At 45.3% G+C, this 21,602-nt stretch overlaps 1 protein-coding gene across 1 annotated transcript; it reads right to left on the bottom strand.

The window, feature by feature from the left end:
• Positions 1-8,603: 8,603 nt before the first annotated feature.
• On the bottom strand, positions 8,604-20,397 carry UCHL1 (ubiquitin C-terminal hydrolase L1). The gene is made up of 9 exons (XM_037064260.1): positions 20,272-20,397; positions 20,145-20,156; positions 19,564-19,692; positions 16,406-16,556; positions 13,732-13,817; positions 13,605-13,652; positions 12,795-12,861; positions 11,905-11,963; positions 8,604-9,036 (listed from the first exon to the last, which is right to left on the bottom strand). The coding sequence occupies exons 1-9, from the start codon at positions 20,302-20,304 to the stop codon at positions 8,950-8,952; spliced, it is 672 nt and encodes a 223-aa protein (XP_036920155.1). The 5' UTR covers positions 20,305-20,397; the 3' UTR covers positions 8,604-8,949.
• Positions 20,398-21,602: the final 1,205 nt, after the last annotated feature.

The following is a 21,602-nucleotide window of genomic DNA, read 5'->3' on the forward strand; positions in this document are numbered from 1 at the left end:
GGCCTTGACAAGACTGGATGGGACCCCACATACAGCCTGCTTTCCACGTTCCTATGGCTCCTGTCCAGGCAGCCATCTGTTCTCTGAGTTAGAGGGGCCGTATCTTGAGCTACTTCACAAATGGCATCTCCCGTAGTGGCCACATGGATGAGAACAGGCACAGGTCCCACAGCAGCGAGCTTAGAAACGTCAGCCACTCGCGCTTTTGCCCCGCGAACACCTATGTAAGTGTTGAACATGAGACCTCTTGCAGTAAACATTCTTTTACATGTTCTGTTCTAGACAGATGTAACACCAGCGAAACACAAATACCAAAAGGTCACTAGAGAGCTGCTCAAGCCTCCAGCCAAGAGGGAAAACCAGCCTGGTATTTGTGATGTACTTGAGGAATATTCTAAACTACGAATGGGGTGTGAGACCTTGGTGCTTCTTTAAATCACACCTTTAAATGGTGGGGTGGGATGGGATACAAGGCAGAAGTTCTCTGAATCTATCAATGATTTTCCAAGGATGTCATCATGGTTTTCCTTCTCCTTATTGACCCAAAGTCATGATCAAAAATTTTCCCCTGTGGCTATTTTAAACCTGAGATTTCGCATTGAAAATCCCAGAATGGGAGGCAGTGTCCCAAATAATATTGGGACGGTCAGGGCTACCCACTGTCTTTTAGACATATACGAAAATCAGCCCATTGCTTTTACTCTGTTGGTTCTGAACATTTTGTATGTTAAGTACTGTAATGTCAGTTGCCCAGGGACATAGATTCTTCAGGAAAAAATTAAATCACAGCAAGCACTACTGTGCTGCTCTTACACAGCTCATGGAACACAGATTTACTTTGAAAATGAGTGCGGGGTTTGGTGCTTGTTTTTATTTTAATGCGGGCTCAGATGCCATGTTGGGGGATGTGGTAACACCATAGTTTGCCTCTGCCAAACTGCCTCACCACTGCTGGTTCTAGTGGACACTAACATTTTCAGCTGGTGACTGACGTGGTGATTTTCCTTTGCGGGTGGCAATCATTCAAGTAGAAATGGCTGGGGTTTCCTACTGTTTTTAGGCTGAAATTTAATGTTTGCTTTCCTATATGCTCCACCTTCATGTTCTATTACTGTTGAAGGTGGAAAGTCTAGCAGGTAGAGGAGTTCAAAATGTGTTGCGTTTGATAAGAACTCAAAGTGAAAAATCAGAAAAAGAAATTGGCAAGTGACAAAGCACACGACGAAAGCGTGCACATTGTCTTCAAACTGTGCAGTTGAGAGTGGAACAAAAAATGGAAAGTAATGAAGCCCTACGAAGAGGATGTTACCAACTAGTAACAGAAGTAGAAGCACTGCTAGCCACTGGCACACAATTCACAGAACGAAAATAGTATTTGCAGAGTGCACCAAAGTGCATGGGTTATTATCCATGCAGCAGTTTACATTTCATATTCCCCTTCGAATTTAGATCTACCATTATCTTGTTATTTCCAAACACCGTTTAAAAATACCATTATTTTGTTAATTCCAAAGAAACAGTGTCTTTATCTCATTTGTTAATGTTACCAACCATTACAACTCCTCATTCTGTACCAGACCCTGAGATAAATGCTAGAGATATAACAACAAATAAAGCCAGGCTCCCGTTTTCCGGAAGTTCTCCACTTAGGCAGGAGACCCACACGCAAATAAGGGCTTTAGAGGGAGATTACTAGTACTTGTCACTGAACTGCCGCCTGCACATCTGGAATAAGCATTAGATTGTTGAACCTACCTTGTCTGTGGCTGCCAGTGTTCTAGGGGCCACCACGGGGAAAGCCATACATAAAATGGGGAAGAAATGTAATTAGAGGGAAAGATTGGGAAGAAAATTAATAAAAATGTATGCTGTCATTTTTAATGGTTGAGAAACTGTGTAGTATAAACTGTCATTTTTAATGGTTGAGAAAGAAAGTATAGTACAAGGCAAAAGAGAGAGAAAAAGAGGGAGGAAAGAAGAGGGGAGGAACAAAGGACGGAAGGAAATACATACTTATGGATAAATATTTGAGAACTATTTATTTATTTATTTATTTATTTATTTTAATCCTCCCCTGAGGGCATGCTTATTTTAGAGAGGGAGGGAAACATTGACGTGAGAGAGGAATATCAATCTGCTGCCTCTCCAATACGCCCACACAGGGACCCAAACCGCAAACCAGGCATGTGCCCGGACTGGGAATCAAACCTGCGCTGTTTCTGCTTACCATACAGAACTCCAACCAACTGAGCCACACTGGACAGCGCCAGGGCCCCTTTTATGACGGATGGCTCAAGACGACCCAAAGAGACCCCATGGTGAGTGTATGAAGTGACGTGACTTTGCACAAATATGGCGGCTGGCCTCCGTGCTGCCCCCAGGTGTCTTTAAAGGGCCCACGCATGCCCCAAGCCAGGCCTGGTGTCTGAACCAACTGTTGTTCTTTGTTTCAAAGATTTTACAGATTTTAAATGCTAAAATAATCATAAAGCTCTCAAATGTGGCTTCTGTGTTTTCAAAAATAAAACACGGGAGGCTTCCAGAACAAAGTGGCTATGTGGGTGACATTTCTGAGCAGGATGGAGGGAGAACTATAGAAAAAAAATATCCCAGAAAGAAGAAAAAAGTAGGCAGCAGGTCACACCTGAAGGCCTGGAATATTTCACTGCACACAAAATGTGAATTTTCAGTACCATCTTAAGGACATTATTTCTTAAATCATGCTCTTACAGACTGGGTTTATGAGACCATCTATAGTGATGTAGAATGTATTCAGATTTTAGTAAGTGATTAAGATTATACATCACCTTTCCTGTTTATGTTTCACCAACATGGTGCCTCATGATGAAAAGCATAAGAATAGTTATGAATGTGTTCCTGAGACAAACACAGGCTGAAGGCTGGACCAGGAACCCAGAGTGACCTTGAACATCCCCCGGAAGGATGTGGAATGAGAGGCTTGTCGGCCCTGGCTGGTGTGGCTCAGTTGGGTGGAGCATCGCCCTCTAACCGAAGGGCTGCAGGTTTGATTCCTGGTCCAGGTATGTGCCTAGGTTGTGGGTTTGGTCCCAGTCTGACAGGCACTCTCTCCTGTCATATGGGAGGCAAACAATTGATGCTTTTCTCGTGTCATTGTTTATCTCTCTCCCTTTTCTAAAAGCATGAACAGGGCAGCACTGAGAAGAATCAATGTGATTTCTTCCTGGCGCGGCCCCCGGGGTGGGTGGTGAGAACTGCAGTTGGGTGCTTTATGGAAGATGGAATCCCATGGCCAGTGAACATGTTGCATCTCCTTATTAAATGATGTGTGAATTTTCTGTTGCTGCATAACAAATCACAAACCCAGAGACTCAGATCAACACCCACTTCTTCTCATGTATTTCTTAGGTCAGGACGTCCAGCGTGGTGTGACTGGGGAGAGGACTTTCGAGGCTGAAATCTTGGTGTCAGCTGTGTTTTTCTGGGGGCTCGGGGGAAGAATCTGCTTCCTGCAGCTCTAGAATTTAGATCCTCGTGTCTTGCTGACCACTAGCTGAGGCCCGGGCTTGGCTCCTGGAGACTGCCCACATTCCTCTGACGGGAGAGCCTAGGCCTAATTGAGGACTAGGTCAGGCCAACTGAGGATAATCTATCTTAATGCCAATTTATTTGGGACCTTAATTACATCTGCAAAGTCCCTTCAAAGCAGCGTCTAGATGAGTGTTTGACTGCGTGCCTGGGAGAAGGCATTGTATGCCAAGGGCTGGGAGTCCTGGAGGCCATTTAGGAATCCGGCCTGTGACAGACTACTTAGGAAACATTCTCCAGTCCAGCTAAGTGGTTCTCCAGGGCAGTGGCACCCACCCCAAATGGACGTGTTGGAAATTCATGGGCAAATACTTTGCTGTTGCAGTAATGATGGAGACGAGGGGCCGGTCTCACTGGGCCTGGGCTGGAAAGGACAGCCCCACACAAGAAGTGTGCCACACCTCACACCGCTTCGGGACGTCCTGTAGGCACCCACCTTGATGGGAAAATCTGTGTATCGTTTTTTTGAACTTCTCTGTATCTTTGCAGTTTTAAAGTCATAGAGATAGAAGGGACTTCAGTGAGCTTTGAGTCTATTTAATTCTTTTTTTAAAAATGAGAAAACTGAGACCAAAAAGGAAAAAAGAATTAATGTCACCCCTCTAGTTAATGACAGTGTTGGGACCAGACCCCGCTCTCTAAATGCAAGTGTCAGATCTGTCTCTGTGCTACTGGAAAAGAAAGTTAATGTGAGTGTTGAGGAAAATGTTTTCCTAAAGAGCTGAGATAACAATTTAATGTAACTCCACGGTTTTTCTAATGTTAAGATGGATTTGAAAGCCAGGTTGATTATATCAAAGCCGTTTTATTTGGGACCTAACTCAACTCCAGCAGAGAAGCATTCACTTAACAAACTTATGATTTAAAATTCTTACTGCTTATTTCTTATGATAAAATAGGACCTGGGCAAAATTACGAATAGCCCAAAAAGCAATTCACAAGGCTCACTTCGGCCAATTTATACAGGGGCTGGTTAGTCCAGCCCGAAACAGTGGGCCAAAAGGCAGGCCTGACCACCACTATCACACACATCTGTCTTGCCCAGAAAGGCCCGTTTTTCTTTCTACTTTGTTCAAATCTACTTAGCTACAAAATTGCCATAAGCTTTCCTATGCTGCCACCTACTGCATATAATGAGAATAGTTTTGAATAAAGCTCTTCTATTATTCAGTGTGCTTGGACGAGACCAGGGAATTGTTCAAATATCAATGTTTTGCACTAGGAGGGAACGTTACCCGTATTATTTCTCCTGCTGAGACATCTCTACTTTTCTTTCTCCTTTGTTCGTGCTCAAACACACTCCTCAACTCTTAACAGTTTATACTAATTTACTCAACGCGTGCTCACTAAGAACTAAGCTCTATGTGCCTTTTATTAACCCCATCCTCCCAATCCTGTAGGAGGTCCTGTGCCCCCTGGACTGCGCCAAGCAGCCTGACCACAAAGGAAAACTCACAGCAGCCCATCCTTCATCATGTCAGACCACACCTTGCTCCTCAGTAAATGTAAAACTAAGTCAAGAAATCCAACAGGTGAACTACTTAGTGCTACTATAAAATGAATTAATAAGATCACGTCATTCAAGGGACAAAGTAGCTAACTGCCACAGAGCACACCAAGACAGCACGTACCGTGGCAGGGTTTGCAGGAACAGGGACAGTCTCCGAACAAGCTGAGGTTTAGGAGAACATGGAGATGATCATTTAGAGTTTAAAGCAGCTTTATAAGGGAGGCTGTTGGAAGCAGAACAGAGCCAAACACAGAAAATGAAGTTAGTAATTTGTACTGGCTTCAGCGATAAACTTGAGAGTAAGCTGGAATTCACCAGCAGACGCTCAACACAGAATTCTCAGTCCTAGGGGAAACACTTAAGCTTCTTTAATTATAAAAATAATATAGTAATTTTAGAAAGCTTAGAAAATGAGCACATGAAGTTAAAATCACCCATAATCTCAATATTGAGACAGGAGCAGACCCATGCTTTCGAGAAACAGCAGCTGTCACAAGGACGCACAAGCCAGGATGCTGAAGGGCCTATTAAAAGCGCGGCGTCCTGAAGCTTGAACTGCACCTGAAGTCCACCTCTTCCAGCAATCATCACTACTGGGGGCTGCTAGAGCCAGTCTGCTTGGGTTTGAGTATCACCAGCCTCCTTTACAGCCAGGTGACCTTGGGTGAGTTGCTTAAGCTTCACTGTGCTTTAGTTTTTATCTGAAAAAATAAGGATAATGTCAATCTTATACGATGACTGAGTTTAACTTAAAATATAGTAAACATTTACTTAGCTATTATGGTCCTCTTTTCTAAACATATGTATATACATTCTATAAAAACAATCTCACTAGTTTCATGAATGAATATATTTCCAAAGGGCTCTGTAAGACAGACCAAGTACTATATACTGAATAGATGTAAAACTTAGACTCAACTGGACATTCTGGGTGTTAGTTAAAAGGGGGGTCCTTAGTGTCAGGTAGCTTGGCCTGTGGAAAGCACTACATGATCACCTTCATCACGAAAGACTAGTAACATTCTAAGGAGTAAGTTCACTGGCCACAGATCCTTGATCAGATCTAAGATGTCAATTAAGAGGGCTTGCTGAGTAAACAAGGGCCTCTCAGTTGTACAGCTCTGGGGGCGGGGGGGGGTTATCTTCACATGGAATATAGTCAGTGGCATGTGCACCCCCCCCCCAGGGTGCTACATAGCCCAGGCCTCAGGGACACCAGTGGGAAGTTGGTGGAGATGGAATCTGAAGTACAGGCCCTTCCCAGGCATCTTTTTTTTTGTATTGTGTCTACTTGAACACAAAGCAAGGAAGATGAGGGGGAGGGTACTTCCTTAGCCCAAAGCGGAGGAGCTCAAAGACAGATCTGATAAACCGGAAAGCCTGATGTAGTGACTCCCNCCCCCCCCCCCCCAGGGTGCTACATAGCCCAGGCCTCAGGGACACCAGTGGGAAGTTGGTGGAGATGGAATCTGAAGTACAGGCCCTTCCCAGGCATCTTTACTTGAACACAAAGCAAGGAAGATGAGGGGGAGGGTACTTCCTTAGCCCAAAGCGGAGGAGCTCAAAGACAGATCTGATAAACCGGAAAGCCTGATGTAGTGACTCCCAGCTTTAGGAAGCCATTCTGTCCAAGTCCCAGGGACTGACAGCGAGAACCTGGATATGTTGCTGAGCCTCCATGCCTATTTTCTCAGTAAAATCCAAATTTCTCTGTACCTCCAGGGGTGCAATTACCCACACACGTCAGCCATTGTATAACCTTCCACAGTGCAGCATGCGAGGCATGAGAGCATTTAAATATGCTTCTCACACATGAAGCATAAGTCTTACAAACACCACCACTAAATGTAGCTGTTTCTGAGGCCAAAAGCAACCTTTCCCAGCTCCTATTAGCAGAAACAAGCCTTGTTTTGTTTTCTTCCCGCAATATCCAAAGCAGCTGTACAGAAGTCACTTACCCAGTGAAACTTGAAAACATGCCTCTGGTTTGAATTCTAAGTAATTAGAATCACCTGAATCACTACGCATTTACTTTTCCAAGAGAATGTTAATAGTGTGGGGGTGAGGGGGGCGGCAGCAAAGGGGGAAACATTAGGACACCTGTAACGGCATGAACAATAGAAAAAAGGAAAAAACAAAACAACTTCCAACAGTTAAAAAAAAAAAGAATGTCAACAGTAGTGATCACTTTATTCCTAGGAACTAATATATTCTTCCCTGAGAAGCTGACATCACCACAGTGACTGGGGCTGAAAACTTAGAGGCCACCAAGACCTGCTGTCCGGAGCCCCTGGCAACAAGCAGGGTGAGGAAGCTCTTCAGTGAGGGTCGCAGGAAGAGCGGGATGCACTGGGTTTCTTCCCCACTGGCCTCCATTCCTGTTAACTAGAAAGGCACTGTTACTGTACATTCGAGTATCGGTTGTGGAGAACAGATGTCACTTAATCTTTAATGTGCATGTGTGTCCTTATCCATAAAATAGTAAGGCTTAACAAGAAATGGCAGAGACATTTGCTTTAAAAAAACCCAAAAACCTAATTTCCAGAAAGCAAGGAATTGCTAGGGGGGTGGGGGGAATGATATTGCTTGGGGTATGTCAAACGGACACAGGAAACAACTGGAATAATTCTCAGTGGGCAAAGCTGGAGCAATTTCAGCAACAAGATGTTAGTATTGAGTTATAACTCAAAGCATAAAAATAAGTATCCATGAATTCATACTGATATAAATGATTGAATAGAGAAGAGACACACCTCCCTTGTAAAGCAATTGCAAGTAATTTAGACACTCCACCCACAAAGAGCTAGGGCGTAATTCCACTCCCTTGAGTGCGGGCTGCGAAGACAGCCTCCCACCAGAAGGGTCTGGAGGGCGGGGGAAAGTAACCACAGTGGAACACTCGACAACGGTCACCTCAGTCAGAAGATCAAGGTCAGTATTGAGGGCAAGACTCATGTTGAAAGCACGTACCCTTTAAAGGTGATGAAAATGGCACTTCAGCTCTGTGGTCTTCCTCCCCCAGAACACCGAACCCCAGCCCCATTAGGAGAAAACCACCAGGCAAATCCTGGTAGAGGAGCAGCCTACAAAATACCTGACCAGTGCTCCCCAGGGCTGGCACGGTCACCAAATAGCACAGAAAGCCTGAGAAAGGACCACAGCCAAGCGGAGCCTAGTGATACAAAGCTAAATAAAATGTGGTGTCCTGGGAGAAAAAAGGGTAGTTTGTAAAAACTAAGGAAATGTGAATACGGGGTTTAGTCATTAGTAATGTTATTATTGTCTTTTACTAATTACAATAAATGCATCACCCTAAGGTAAGATAACGAAGGGAAAAATGGATAAAGGGTCTACGGGAACTATAATAGCTTCTCCATTTTCCTGTAAATCCAAGATTGTTCTAAAAAGATTTTAAAAGTATTTCAAAGTTTACAAATAAACAATATATAGAAATAAAGTCTAACAACACCTCTAAAAATTAAAATGTATGAGGGGAATGTAAAAAAGAAAACAGTTTAGCCTTCTCTCTTATCAGCAGAAAAGTTTTATTTCTTAAGGACAAACAAGTTATATACCACATCCAAGGCCTTACCTTACAGACACAAACCAAAGTAGCCATTTAAAGCATGAGATATTGAGGCACGAGACACACAGTGCGGGAAATGCTTCGTGGTCTGAAGCTTACACCAAACTGCTCCGTCGACAGCTGAGCTCTGCTAGCGCCTGGGTGTGGCTGAGGGGGAGTACAGCTGCAGAACCAAAGGGGAACAGCTGCTTTCTACAAGTACTAAAGCGTTTTAAGACTGCATTGGTAGGGATATATTGATGGGGAAGGAAAGGGGGAAAAGAGCTTAGTCCCTTCCCGCAGGGCATTAGGCAGCCTTGCAGAGGGCGACGGCAGAGAAGCGGACTTCCCCTTGCTCACGCTCAGTGAATTCTCTGCAGACCTTGGCGGCATCCTGAAAAGGAGGAATGGCGTTAATATCCAAACGGCAACAGCTCGGAATGAAAGTTTCAAAGGGAAAGTACCTATGAACGCTCCAAGTTCAATCTACTCAACTTTAAACTTGAAAACCAGGGTTCAAGGCAGGAAGAGAAAATCACGTGATGAGAGAAACAAGCTTGCATCACCGATCTGACTTCAGAAGCTCTGACTCCTTTTTTACTTCCACCAAATGCTGTTTCTCCCACCTTGTGCCTGGTTTTGGCAACAAAACTATACTATTTGTGGTCTTTTCCTCAAGTCAAAACAAGGTAGGAAACTCATCTCTATTCCAAAGGGGAAAAGTTCTCCTAACTCAGAAATTCCCAGAATAGAGACAAATGTCTTCCAAGTAAACATTTTAAAAAGAGCCTTAAAAGTTTCAATACCTGGTACTCTAGGTACAGATGAGTGATGTGTTACTCATTTTAAGGACCAGATTACAAAGACTGGGAACAGAAAGTTGAGCCCAATACAGGCATACTTCATTTCACTGCATTTTGCTTTACTGAGCTCTACAGACATTGCATTCTATTTTTTTGAACAACTTGAAGACCAGACTCTCCACCAGTAAAAAGATTACGACTTGCTTTATTGTGATAACTGTTTTATCACACATATCTGGAACCAAACCCACAGTATCTCAGAAATATGTATTAGTTATTTACCAAATTCTAGGTTTTAAAAATGACTGGAGGTCATAAATACCAATCACTCTGTTGAATGGGCAAGGGGTCAAGTTGAAGGAGAACTCCACAAACCCCATCAATGTAAGACCTTTAAGAGGACAGGTAATACTCTGATATAACATCAGCTCCCTAGCCCGAGAAATCACCAACTTGATACTGAAAGATCAATCGAGGCAGTTTTGCTCCTGCTCTGAAACCGCTTAGAAAACCTGCAGTGAGTCCAGACTGATAGCTACATTTGATTCTGTCCAAACATTTACTGCACTGACATTCCGGACCTTGAAGACTTCCCCACAGTGTGAAGAGTATGAAGTGTGGGCCTCGAATGCCACCTCCCGCACAGACAATGAGCCGTTACCTGTATCACTCAGGTTTAGGACAGTTGGGTTAAATTCCCGTTATTTTCTCTCTGACTTAAGTAAACTCTGTGTATAGTTTGGAAAACCTCACACTTCTATAACTATACAGAGGCAGCCTCACTCAAGAATTTTCACTAATTAAGATACTAGTTTGGTTTATATTCAATTAATTTTACATGAGATTCTAATGAGCTTTATTTTTTTTAACAAAAAAATCTCACCTTCCTTACACCTCCTAAGTTCTACTCACGTAACAGTTGTAGGGGTCCCATGTGGGGTGCATTTCATGGTATTAGCATAACATTAGATATGTTAGCCTGGCCTTCAGAGCTTTATTTGGAGTCTTTGCCCCAGATGGGCCATGGCCAGAAACCGCGCCTCTGTTCTTATTCTCTAAGTAAATGCTGAGGCAAACTCCCCTCATCCTGCTTCTCTAGGTATAGTTCTCATTCTTTATCCCTGTTCCCATTAACCCCCACACAGCCAAGAATGAGCTCCAACTGCTCTCAGATGTGTCTATTGGCAAACTAAAGAACCTGACCCTCCCCCTCCTGGAGCAGTACCGCTGGTCCCACTAGCACCTCAAAGCCGTGAGGTCTGTGATGTTCCAAAGACAGGCCTGTTACAAAGAATGGCCATCTTGTACAGTGACTAAGCATACAGGCTCTAGAGACAGAGTGTCTTGATTTGAGCCATGGCCCTGCCATCTAAGTCACTGACCTTGAGCATCGCTTCTCCTCCTCTGTAAAATGTGAGCAAGAACACCCACCTCACAGTATCCTTCTAAGGATACTGTAAGAGTTCTCAGTCACTCAGAAGAGCTGCTAGCAGAGGGGTCGGAAAATTACAGCCCGTGGGCCAGAAACAGCCCGCGGCCTGTTTTTGTGACTGCAGTTCCCGTGAGCAGCCGCACACATGCGCTTATCCAGTATCGGTGGCCCGCCCTGGAGCTGAAACAGCAGGGCTGAATACTTGCAATGGGGCCATATGCCACCCCGAGCTAGAGCATCTTCTGTCTGAAAAAGTCTGCCAGCGTCTAGTCTACACACAGCAAGTGCTGGAAAAAGGTTAGCTGTTAGCACTACAAATGCAGAAGGCTCTGTGTTAACAGTGGCTATTTCTGCAGCACAATTAAGCCATTTCCTTTATAATAGAAAACTGACTGAACTGCAGAGATTCAATTTCAAGGTGAAGAGCAATCCACCAGTTCTGGTCCAGGATTAAGAGGTTTCTATAGTCACTTGTACCGGGACGGTGACACTGTGTTCCTGGATCTTAAAGTTCTTGTTAGGCATGTTTTGAATCTGCTTCTCTCATCGGATAACAGGGGACCACGTGGGAAGAAACTGCTCCTGAGTCGACTGCCTAACCAGAACCCACAAAACACCACCTACAACACTGACGAAGACCCAGCAGTCTGGGAGGGACCGGCAAAGGATCCCGTTTCGGTTCCACGAGCTAAGATGGAAGATCATCTAAGATCTTCCTTGATGATGGTCAGGATAATGGTCACCTTAATCTCACAAAGAAGCAAAGCAATAGCTTTCAGGCCATTTCTACCTGTGGGCTAAAGACAGCACACGACACAGATTAGTCAGGGCTGCTCTGAAGGATCCTGGTTTAAAACCACTTGCTGTAAAATAAGGTAGATAGAATTACAAAGATGATCTTTAAGCCCCAAAGAATGCTATTAACCCAGATGACTGTACTGGCTGTACTGAAAGAAGTGTTAGCACTTCGCAACAGACTGCTTGGCTGAGGCACCTGGGCCTACTGGGGGCCGATTCTCAAGCTCACCTGCAGCAGCGAGTCCTGCGCGCTGGTGCCGTGGTTCACTGGGAAAGGCATTCGTCCATCTGCAACAAAGAAGCCAGGTGTCAATTTTCTCTGCACATTTTTTGGCTACTGTATGTATCCAGCCTAGAGAGAAGTTCAGGGTTCTTCCAAATACCACTGCCCCTCCCACAAAGGAAACCTAGTTATAAAGCAACAGGCTGGAAATGAGAATCAAGTGCTCTTAACGATCCATCCCAGGCAATTCTCATCTACAAGTAACAAGATTACACAGCCCAATCCAGCCACCCTAACCGAAGGGCTTGTGCCCCATCTCTGGGAAGGGCCACAGAGCAAAAGGCAGATTCAGTCTCTGAGGTGCGGGAAGATGGAGGCAAGCAGGGATCCCCGAGACTGCTCCAGCCCCTCCATGACCGCAGATGAGCTCACACGCCCACAGGCAGTGTCCTGACCTGAGGCAACACGACTTTCTCCACCAATACAAGGATGACTCTAATAAGATGGATAACCTTTCCTGCCGCCACCCCCCAGATCACAGAAATTACCCCCAAGTGTGCAAATCCTTTTTACCCAAACAAGGTCACATTTAGGTACTTGTCTTTTTCCCAAAGTATTCCCTTTCTGAAAGGCTGATGCCAATCATACCTGACCGGTGCAGGTCTGGTCTCTGCGCAGGTCTGTGACTAAAGCCATTCATTTGGCAGGGCGGTTGCCCGACAGGGGTACTCTGGGCAGCATAAAGGGTTAAGTTCCCCCCCCGAATTCCCTGTTGTTCCAGCTTCATAAACAATGATACACTAAACTGCTATAAAGTTACATGCCATTACTGTAAAAACGAATTCAGTATGAAAGGATGAAACTGCATTAGATTCCAAAAATGGAACGCAACGTACCAAGTTCATAGAGGTGGCCGTCCACGTTGTTAAAAAGAATAAAATGGAAGTTCACTTTGTCATCTACCTGAAGAGGGGTGAGACATTTTTTGGAAAATTAGTGTTTTATAAAGCAGAACTTCATTTGCTAAAAATAAATGTAATATATAATAAGTATAATATGCTTGAACCAACTTGCTTTTACTTGCTTTTTAAAAGTTACTACAGGTAACATTTAAGTATTCCCTATATAGGAGGCTCTAACTTAAGCCCATTCCGGCGAACAGACTGTAGCCGTCAGAATTCAGAACTCTATGACTTGCTTTTTACTGAGGAGGAAATGAAGGCTTAGGGAGGATAAGTATCTCATCCAAGGTCAAGACTAGAAAGTAGCAGGGCAGATTATCATCATAGAGGCAGTGTAACTGACTTAATTTTACAGTTGACCAGAAGGCTCTGTTCAGACTAATGGTACCTATGAACTGCCAGTCCTTATTTGCACACCTTACTGTACCCAACAGTACGTGAGGATATCTGAAATGCTCCATTATCGGGGGAGGTGTTACTCTATCAGACTCATTTAGATCTAAACGAAGCACTATCAGTTTGAACTATTCCAGACTGCGCCAACTGCCCATCAGATTTCTGACAGCTGTTTTTATGAACAGGTCTGGTCAGAGCCTTGTTCCAATAGGATTTTTTGGTGTTAACTGGCCTTGGGTGGAAAACAGCATCTGCCACGTCCCAGTAAGAGGTTACCTCACACATTCGAGGGAAACCTCAGGGGGCACTGGGGCAGCCGGGCCCTGAACTAACTGCGTTTGCACGTACCCGACACTGGCCTTCCTGTGCCACGGCATCATGGGCGGTCTGAATGGCCTGGGACAAAGAGAGAACCGTGAGCACAAAAACTTCCCGAATTACTGGAAAAGCGATGCCCTGGCACTTTTCTTCCTACCTCATTCTTTTCAAAGCACTTTGCTCTGTCTTCAGGGGACAACTTCTCCGTTTCCGAGAGAAACTGTTTCAGAACTGACCCATCCTCTTAAAAAAAAAAAACAGCACATCAGTATAGATAAAATGATGCGGGTGAATGCACATTTACTGCCGATTTAAGCTGTTGCACAGCCAGTCATGTTCAGCAACATGAATTTTTGCTATGGCCTCCAAGGACATGGATGACCTGTACCCTCTGCACCAGCCTCTTTCCCACCACACTCTCTCCGCTCAGCGTTCAAGCCAGAGAACCCTCCGTTTCTCCCATGGGCCAAACTGTCCCACCCTTGCTGCCAGCCCCTCCCCGAGTACCTTCACCTCCCACCTCACATTCATCCCTCAGACGTCTCACTGTCACTCTGCTACAGCACTGACACACGTGTGGTGTGTATTTGTGGGCTTTTTAGTGGGGTAAAGACAGAAACTGTCTTGTCTACTGCTTCTTCTCCAGAACTTGGCAATGCACAATTTATGTGAATTGCAGACATAACGTAACATTCTAACTTAATGACAGCTCTCAACCAAGATTTGTATTTCAGGATAGGAAATGCATGCTTAGTACCCAGTCACCCAGATAGACACCAACCTAAGGATCTTAAATAGAAATGTCAATAGCCAAACAGTCCGGCCTAGAGACAGCAGAATGGCTGACAGCCGGAGTGAGTGCTCGGTCACTGCTCAGTGTGGGGACGTCTAGGAGACACTGACTACCCAGCTAAAGCAAGGGCACTTATATTCCCAAAGACCTCAACTTGAAATTCCAGGTCTAAGCGTAACAAAAGTAAATTTGTTAAATTGGGAGAATTCAAACTTGTCAGTGACAGGAATCCTCTTAACTGGATGAGGTGGGCTGCGATTCAGGCTCAGCCTTGGGCCCCACCGTGACCATGGTTACAAAAAAATCACAGTATCTCTGCTGACCGCAAGAACACAGGAGCCTGAATACAGTGAGACAGACCGCAGAAGAAACGAAGGATTAAGCTACAACTTTCTAATACGGCTCAGTCAAATTAATTTTGGGGGAGGGGGGAACTTCTAGAAAATCTGTGTATTTATAGCCAAATAATTGTGTTCTTAATTTCAAAAGTATACCAGTGTAGAGTCTTGGCCACACTTCCCTTGCAAAAAGAAGTATATATTTTGCCATGTATAACATGCCCCCTTTTTGCTCAAATTTTTGAGGAGAAAAATAAGGATAACCATTACACATGGGTAGTACCTGAAATACCTTGTATCTGTTATGTTTTGTGATTCTTTGTTCCATAAAATTTCTTGTACCATAGTATGTTCAAAAATAAATGCCAAAATTCCTTAAACAAATATCTAAATATAAATAAAGAAAACACTGAATTAAAAAATTAACATGAAAGATTCTTCCCTGAAAGTCTGGGCCAAAAACATGGGTGCACATTATACACGGCCAAACACAGTATTTTCACTACAAGGAACAGTGTGGATGGACTGTTGAAATTATTCAGTTCACAGCACCCCATCTATGGTCTGAATCAGTCTGCTGCTGCCGATGTTTGCAAAACACACTCTACTGGACCACAGCCACATCCACTGGTTTGCATTGTGTCTACAGTGCTTTCGCATTACAAGGACAGAGACCCTATGGCCCTCGGCCTGAAAAACTCCACTCCCTGGCCTTTTACAAGTCTGCTGACCCTTGGCCAAAATCAGACATAATGGCAATGTATTTTAATGTTATTTCAGTGCTGTTAATTAAGCCCTGGACAAGCTTTGGGGCTGAGACTCACTCATTTCTTCTCCATCCTCCACAGCATCCACTAAAGGGGGGCTGCAGGCTCTGACCTGACTCTGCTCAAAGCAGAATCCTTTTAAGGTTCCGCCCGATCCTTTCACGGTTCTGACCAGCTGCTAACACCTCTTTGCAGAAACTTCCACACTCTGTGCCCAGCTGCTCTAAGTGGTCTCCTGATGCTTATGAGACACAGAACCACTAAGTTCCGACTGTTGGTGTCTTACAGCTTAACATCATCTCTAATTCTTCAGAATCACTGAGAATTGGACACATGAGAATCATGACAATAATCAGCACCAAGTGTTCTTTATCCTTCACCTGAGACCCATCTAAGATGTCTACAAATGCAGAGCATATACAGAGCTGCAGTACAAAACTGTACCACTCCCTCCCCTAGCTGATGTGGCTTGATGGGTTGAGCACTGGCTTATGAACCAAAAGGCTGTGGGTTCGATTCCTAGTCAGGGCACATGCCGGGTTGCAGACCAGCTTCCTTGTCAAGGAGATGCAAGAGGCAACTGATTGATGTTTCCCTCCCATATCAACGTTTCTCTTCTTCTCTTTCTCCCTCCCTTCCCCTCTCTAAAAATACAATCTTCAGAGAAAAAGACTGTTATCACTCCCTCTTCTTCTCCGGTTCAAAAAAGCCAAACCATGCTTTTTAGAAAGTAAGTCTCCTTCCCTCAAAAGAGAGAAACAAGAATTCACTCCCTGATTACATCTGGGTAAAGGTGGTTTCAAAATTTTGAAGACAATGACTTTGCTAAATAAACCACTGGTGGCAGTGGCGGGGGTGGGGGCGGGTTTGGAATGGAGAGCAATGGTTAATTTGAGGTCAACCAGCGGATCAGTGGCCTCGAAACTCACTTACCAAATTCCAGTTTGTCCTGATTATTGGCCACGGCGTGGATGAGTCCGATGGTGCCGCAGGAGTTCCCGATGGTCTGCTTCATGAAGTACACCCTAGGGCTGACTTCTTGTCCCTTCAACTCCTCGATCTGTTTTTTCCTGAAGTTCTCATGCTGAGAGTGTAAAAAACCATGTGAGTATCTCAAAATGGAAATGCAGAGAACAGATGGCAGCACAGTCCTTTCTACCACCTAAATGGAAGCACGAGCAGGATGTGACCAGGAGCCTTGGTTCTAGACACTGGCCGGTGCCCAGGGAATGGCCTTGTCTGCCTGCCACACCCACGCCAGCCCTCGGGGTTCTGAGAGGTTCTGAGACTCCACCCAGATGCTGCAGTGCAGTAATGGTCCTGGACATTGCCCAAGGCTTGGTCTAGACAACACCACTGCAGCCTTTCAGCTGGAATGGATGGTGTCACAAAGTCAAAAAAAATCAGATGAGTTCATTACATAACCTAAGGATCTCAAATAGAAATCATAAGGAGCCAAAGAGTGTTCTTCCTTTAACACGAACAATGACTGTGTTTCACATGGGTATTCTGATCAAGCTTTAATTAATTTAACAGCCGATAAGAATACCAACCAGTTTACAGCTCACTATTCTTTAGCATTCTACTTCTATGCTATCCAGGTACACTTCTCTTACAAAACGAAGCCAGCCTTCACTGTTGAAAGGCGCAATCGAAAGAAAGTTATGGTGCCCTCTCCTTTTTTTGTGGAGACAACCAGTCTAGGTGCTGGCTTGGCTGTGACGTCACAAAAACTCCTCATCCTGTGAGAGAAGACGGGATGCCTGTTTGTCCTTGCCAACTACAGTTTGGGGACAGGTTAGCGATGGGAGTGGGGGAGGAGGGTACAGACCAGTAAACGAGACTAGAGGCAGTTGTCCTCAAAGCACCCGTTAGCTCTTTGTAAGGTCATTCAGCGGGCCTGTCTGAACCTCTCACTAACAAGTTTTAAAGACCTTGCAGGTATGACTTCTCAGTTAAAAGCAGGGTGCTAATACCACAGAAACACTAGTACCCATAAAGCAACAGAAGTCAGGCAGAAAGAACACCAGAAGCCTATTTCCCGTTCTAGTTGCCTTCTGTTACTGTACATGGAGTTGAAATTTATGTTTTGTCTGTGGCCTCCTCAAAGGAATCCAATCTCTTGTCCCATAAGATTAACTCCAACTAGTAGGAAGTTCTAGCATCATGTACCTTTCTACCAGACATTTAAATTGAGTTACTCATGGACTATCATGAGGCTTTTTCCCTTTTCTAGATTAGTTGAAATGTTTTAAATGTAATAGCACCATCCTTGAGGATTATCTGAGCTCTTGCATGAAGACACTTAAGTAAATATTTCATTATCACTTAAAATTAATGTTTTAAACATGGTCCATTTGGGATTTGGTAACAGTCTCAGACAAAATTAAATGCTTTCTAAATTAACATTAGTTTGTTTGGAAGTCAACCTGCAAACCTCAACTCTTTTTCGCATCAGCGTCAGTGTTTAGCCCAGTGGGTGTTGTGTGTCACAGAACAGGCTCTCCAATAAATCTGACAGGCTGAACTGGAGCTAAAGGACTAGTCAGTGCTGAGCTCTTTCAAACATAAAATGGTCAAAGCAGAACCAAAGAACAGTGGGCTTTTGAAAGACAATTGCGCTGCACCACTGCCTCCCAGAGGCCTTGCCGCTGAGAGCGGCTCAAAACCTCCGAGTCATCATGGTTCCTCTCATGAGAAAGCTCTGTGAGGGGCTCAGAGGAGGGAGGAGATAGGTTTCATCTGGTCAACAGAAAAGTTAATTTGACTTGCAATTTTTGGTGGTTTGGCTTAGCTTTGGCAATGAAAAACAAAATAAACAAAGACCCCCATGTCCCTGGGATTATCCTAATAACTTTAAGGAACACCTGGAACTTCCCATAGGGCAGGAGTGTCAAACTCATTTTTGCTGGGGGCCACATCAGCCCCCAAGGTTGACTTCAAAGGACTGAATGTAATTTTAGGACTGTATAAACGTAACTGCTCCCTAACTAGGGGCCAGGAGTTCCGTGCTGCCGCCAGGCAGAAACCAGGTGCCAGACCAGATAAAACAAGGTGGAGGGCCGGATTTGGCCCACGTACCTTGTGTTTGCCACCTGTGTCCATAGGGCTTAATTTACACTGGGGATACTCCCAGAACACACAGCCTTAAGATGGTGCTTCAGTTAAGCCCACTGTTTGAAATGATGCCTCAAATGTTAATGCCTCAAGTTTTGCCGAAGGAAATTTTCAACCACTCTCTAACCAGGGGTCAAGGGACAGCCAGGGGAGCCAGACAATACCATGCTAATCAGGAGAATTCCATACACCTCAAGACAACTAGTATCCCAGCTACCTTTTTTATATCTGATACTCAGTCTTTAGGGTACAAACATCCAAGCACACTAGGAGGATGAAGACCATCTAAAAAAAATGAAAAGCTGTTTCCAAGATTACTCTAGTGCCCACCTATTTCATTTACCTACAAGGACAGAGAGGAAAGAGGGTAAGAGAGGTGGAAGGAGGTTCCCACACAGAAAACATACACAAATGATTAAGTTTTTTTTAAAGCATGTAGGTGAAGCTAAAATCTAGGTGTGCCTGTTGTAGGGAGTGGAGGAGCGAGAATTCCGGGTCCACTGGAGACCCAGGCAGTGGAGGTACAGAATTAAAGAACCTATTGTTTTCTTGTGATTTACACAAGTCCCTCCCCCTCTGGTTAACAGCAAGGCAGAAGTCTGAGAACCAAACAACCGGGCATGCCTTGGCACAGAAGGCTCAGAAAGGCCTAGGTTCAAAGGAACTTATTGAGTAGAATGAATCATTTCCCTGGATAATTGGGATGATGGAACGGAGATCCTGCTTCGCACCCAAATTTAAGGAAATAAATGCTGGATGGGTGAGCGAGGAGGCAATAAGCTCTATGACAACAGGGGCTCCAACGAGTAAGTACCAAGAAAGAATGGGCTCCTCCTTCCACCCTCACAGCAAGGGGGCAGTGTTGCCCGGTTTGGGCGGATAGGCCACGTGGGAAGAAGAACCGGGAGTCTATACTGTCCTCAATGCCTCATTTTGGTTTGGGAGCGGAGCGCTCTCCGGGCCCCATGCCCTACCTGGGCGGTGAGTGGAAAAAGCAGCAGCAGCGCGCAGGCCGGCGCAGGCACCGTGCTCAGAGCCTCCTCCTCCAGCCCCAACACGTCCACGAAGCGCCACTGGCCGGCAACCCCCAGCCGGGCCAGCACCTGCGGATAGACAAGGCAGCCAGGCTCCGGGAGACAGGCAAGTGGTGGGCACGTGCAGAGGGCGGGGCATACTCTGCACCCTCAGCGTGCCCGCGAAGCCTGGGAGGAGTCCCCATCTGCGCCTAGGAGTCTCCGCCCCGTGCCCCACCTCTCCAGCGCAATGACACAGCACAAAGCGCCGTCCACACGTGGCTCCCGCGAAGCCCGGGCACCGGAGTCGCGCGGCCCGCGCCACGCCCTCGGGAGCTCCGTGGGGAGCTCGACTCTAGGTGCAGCCTCCTTGTCCACCAGCATCCCACCCCCGCCCCAGTGCTGGAGGCAGAGCACGAGCGTCCTGACCGCGCCCCAGCCCCACTCCTCCGGAGTCCGTGTGAAACCGCCAGAGCATGTGGGCGCCTCCGCCTCGGCGCCCCCGGGGGATGGAGACTGAGGCAGTACGAGACGCCACTTACTTTGTTCAGCATCTGAAAGACAAATGCAAAGAAAAATACAAAAATAAAACCGGTAAGCGATACGGCTACCTGGCAAGGGCTGACCCCCTCTCAAGTGCTCCCCAGCCACGGTGCACCTGACGCTCACCTCGGGGTTAATCTCCATGGGTTTAAGCTGCATCTTCGCAATCAGCAGATGAAGTCACTACCCAGAGAAGAGGAAAAACAGCGAATGGAGCCGCCCAGGCTGCGCTATAAAGCGCCGGCCTGACGCACTGTAGGTGCCTGCGCAGGGGGATCGGGGCAAAACCAACGAGGGGGAAACGGTTAGTCTCAGCAAAATGGGCTCCAACTCCCCTATGTGCATCGCGGAGTGGTACAGCCGGGCCCCCAAACCTTGCAGTCTCACTCGCTGGTGAGATAATCTGCTGGTTGTTGGAGATGGGTTTGTTGGTGGGTGTTCCTTTGAGTATGTCGAGCAGTCCTTTTGATGGAGTCTAATTGTTTGAGAAGTCTCTGGAAACTCTTTTTTTCTGCCACCCCAATTACCCGAAATCGCAGGGTTTCTGAAGCGTTGAGGAAAAGCCCAAATTCAACAGGTATATGTTTAATGTAAATACGTCTCCCAAATCTCAAAGCAGTTTGCATTTACCTTAGACATTTCATCCTCCATGTTAAATCAGACCAGAAGCGAAGTCGTTTTTTCATTGACTGACCAGAATAAAACACAGTCTGATATAACAGCTATTGCATTAGTAATGCTGATGTAATGTGACTCCCTGGGAAGAATTGGTTGGTTCTGTGGAAGCTGTAGAAACCTGGAGGATGTGAGCGTAATATAGCACACAGAGAAACGGGAGGTAGAAGACTTTAGGGAACATCCGGGGGGGAAAGCAGGTATGATTTCGAGATGAAGGGATGGAAAAAGAAAAACATTTGTTAAATAATGGAGTCACATTCTTTTTATTCATGCCGAAGGATGAATAAAAAGAGGGACAAAAATCTAAGAACTGTGCCAGGAAAGCAAAACCTCAGAATGAAGTGGGGTTTGCAGGAATACTGAAAAAGCAAGAAGGTTGGGTATTTGTTTTAAACCTGTTTATAACAAAATTATGATGGTGAAAGAGCAGACCTGCTTATGGGGTCTAAGGTTAATAGACGACAGAGAGAAGGGAAGGAATCTACATTATTGGTGTTACCACTTCTACACTGGATCAGGTCTTTTGCATGTCATCTCATTTAATCCTTAGTATGCGTTTAAGAAACTCTTGATAGTGCAGCTTCACAGATTAGAATCCAAGACTTACAGGGGTGCTTTGCTTATCATCACAACAGAAAAGTGAAACAGAAGTAAACCCTATTTTTTAAAAAGATTTATTTGTTTTTTAGAGGGGAAGGGAGGGAGAGAGAGAGAGAGAAACATCAATGTGTGGTTGCTTCTTACTTGGCCCCCACTGGGGACCTGGCCCACAACCCAGG

This window comes from Sturnira hondurensis, unplaced genomic scaffold (assembly GCF_014824575.4).
Source record: "Sturnira hondurensis isolate 20B ecotype Veracruz unplaced genomic scaffold, ASM1482457v3 Scaffold0015056, whole genome shotgun sequence".
NCBI lineage: Eukaryota > Metazoa > Chordata > Mammalia > Chiroptera > Phyllostomidae > Sturnira > Sturnira hondurensis.

Excerpts from the sequence above, each read along its gene's own strand:
- UCHL1 (XM_037064260.1), bottom strand. The coding sequence starts at position 20,304 with ATGCAGCTTAAACCCATGGAGATTAACCCCGAG. Across the intron at positions 16,557-19,563 it reads TTTTTCCACTCACCGCCCAG|CATGAGAACTTCAGGAAAAA; the intron begins GTAGGGCATGGG and ends TTACACTCTCAG. Across the intron at positions 11,964-12,794 it reads CGGCCACCTCTATGAACTTG|ATGGACGAATGCCTTTCCCA; the intron begins GTACGTTGCGTT and ends TCTTTGTTGCAG.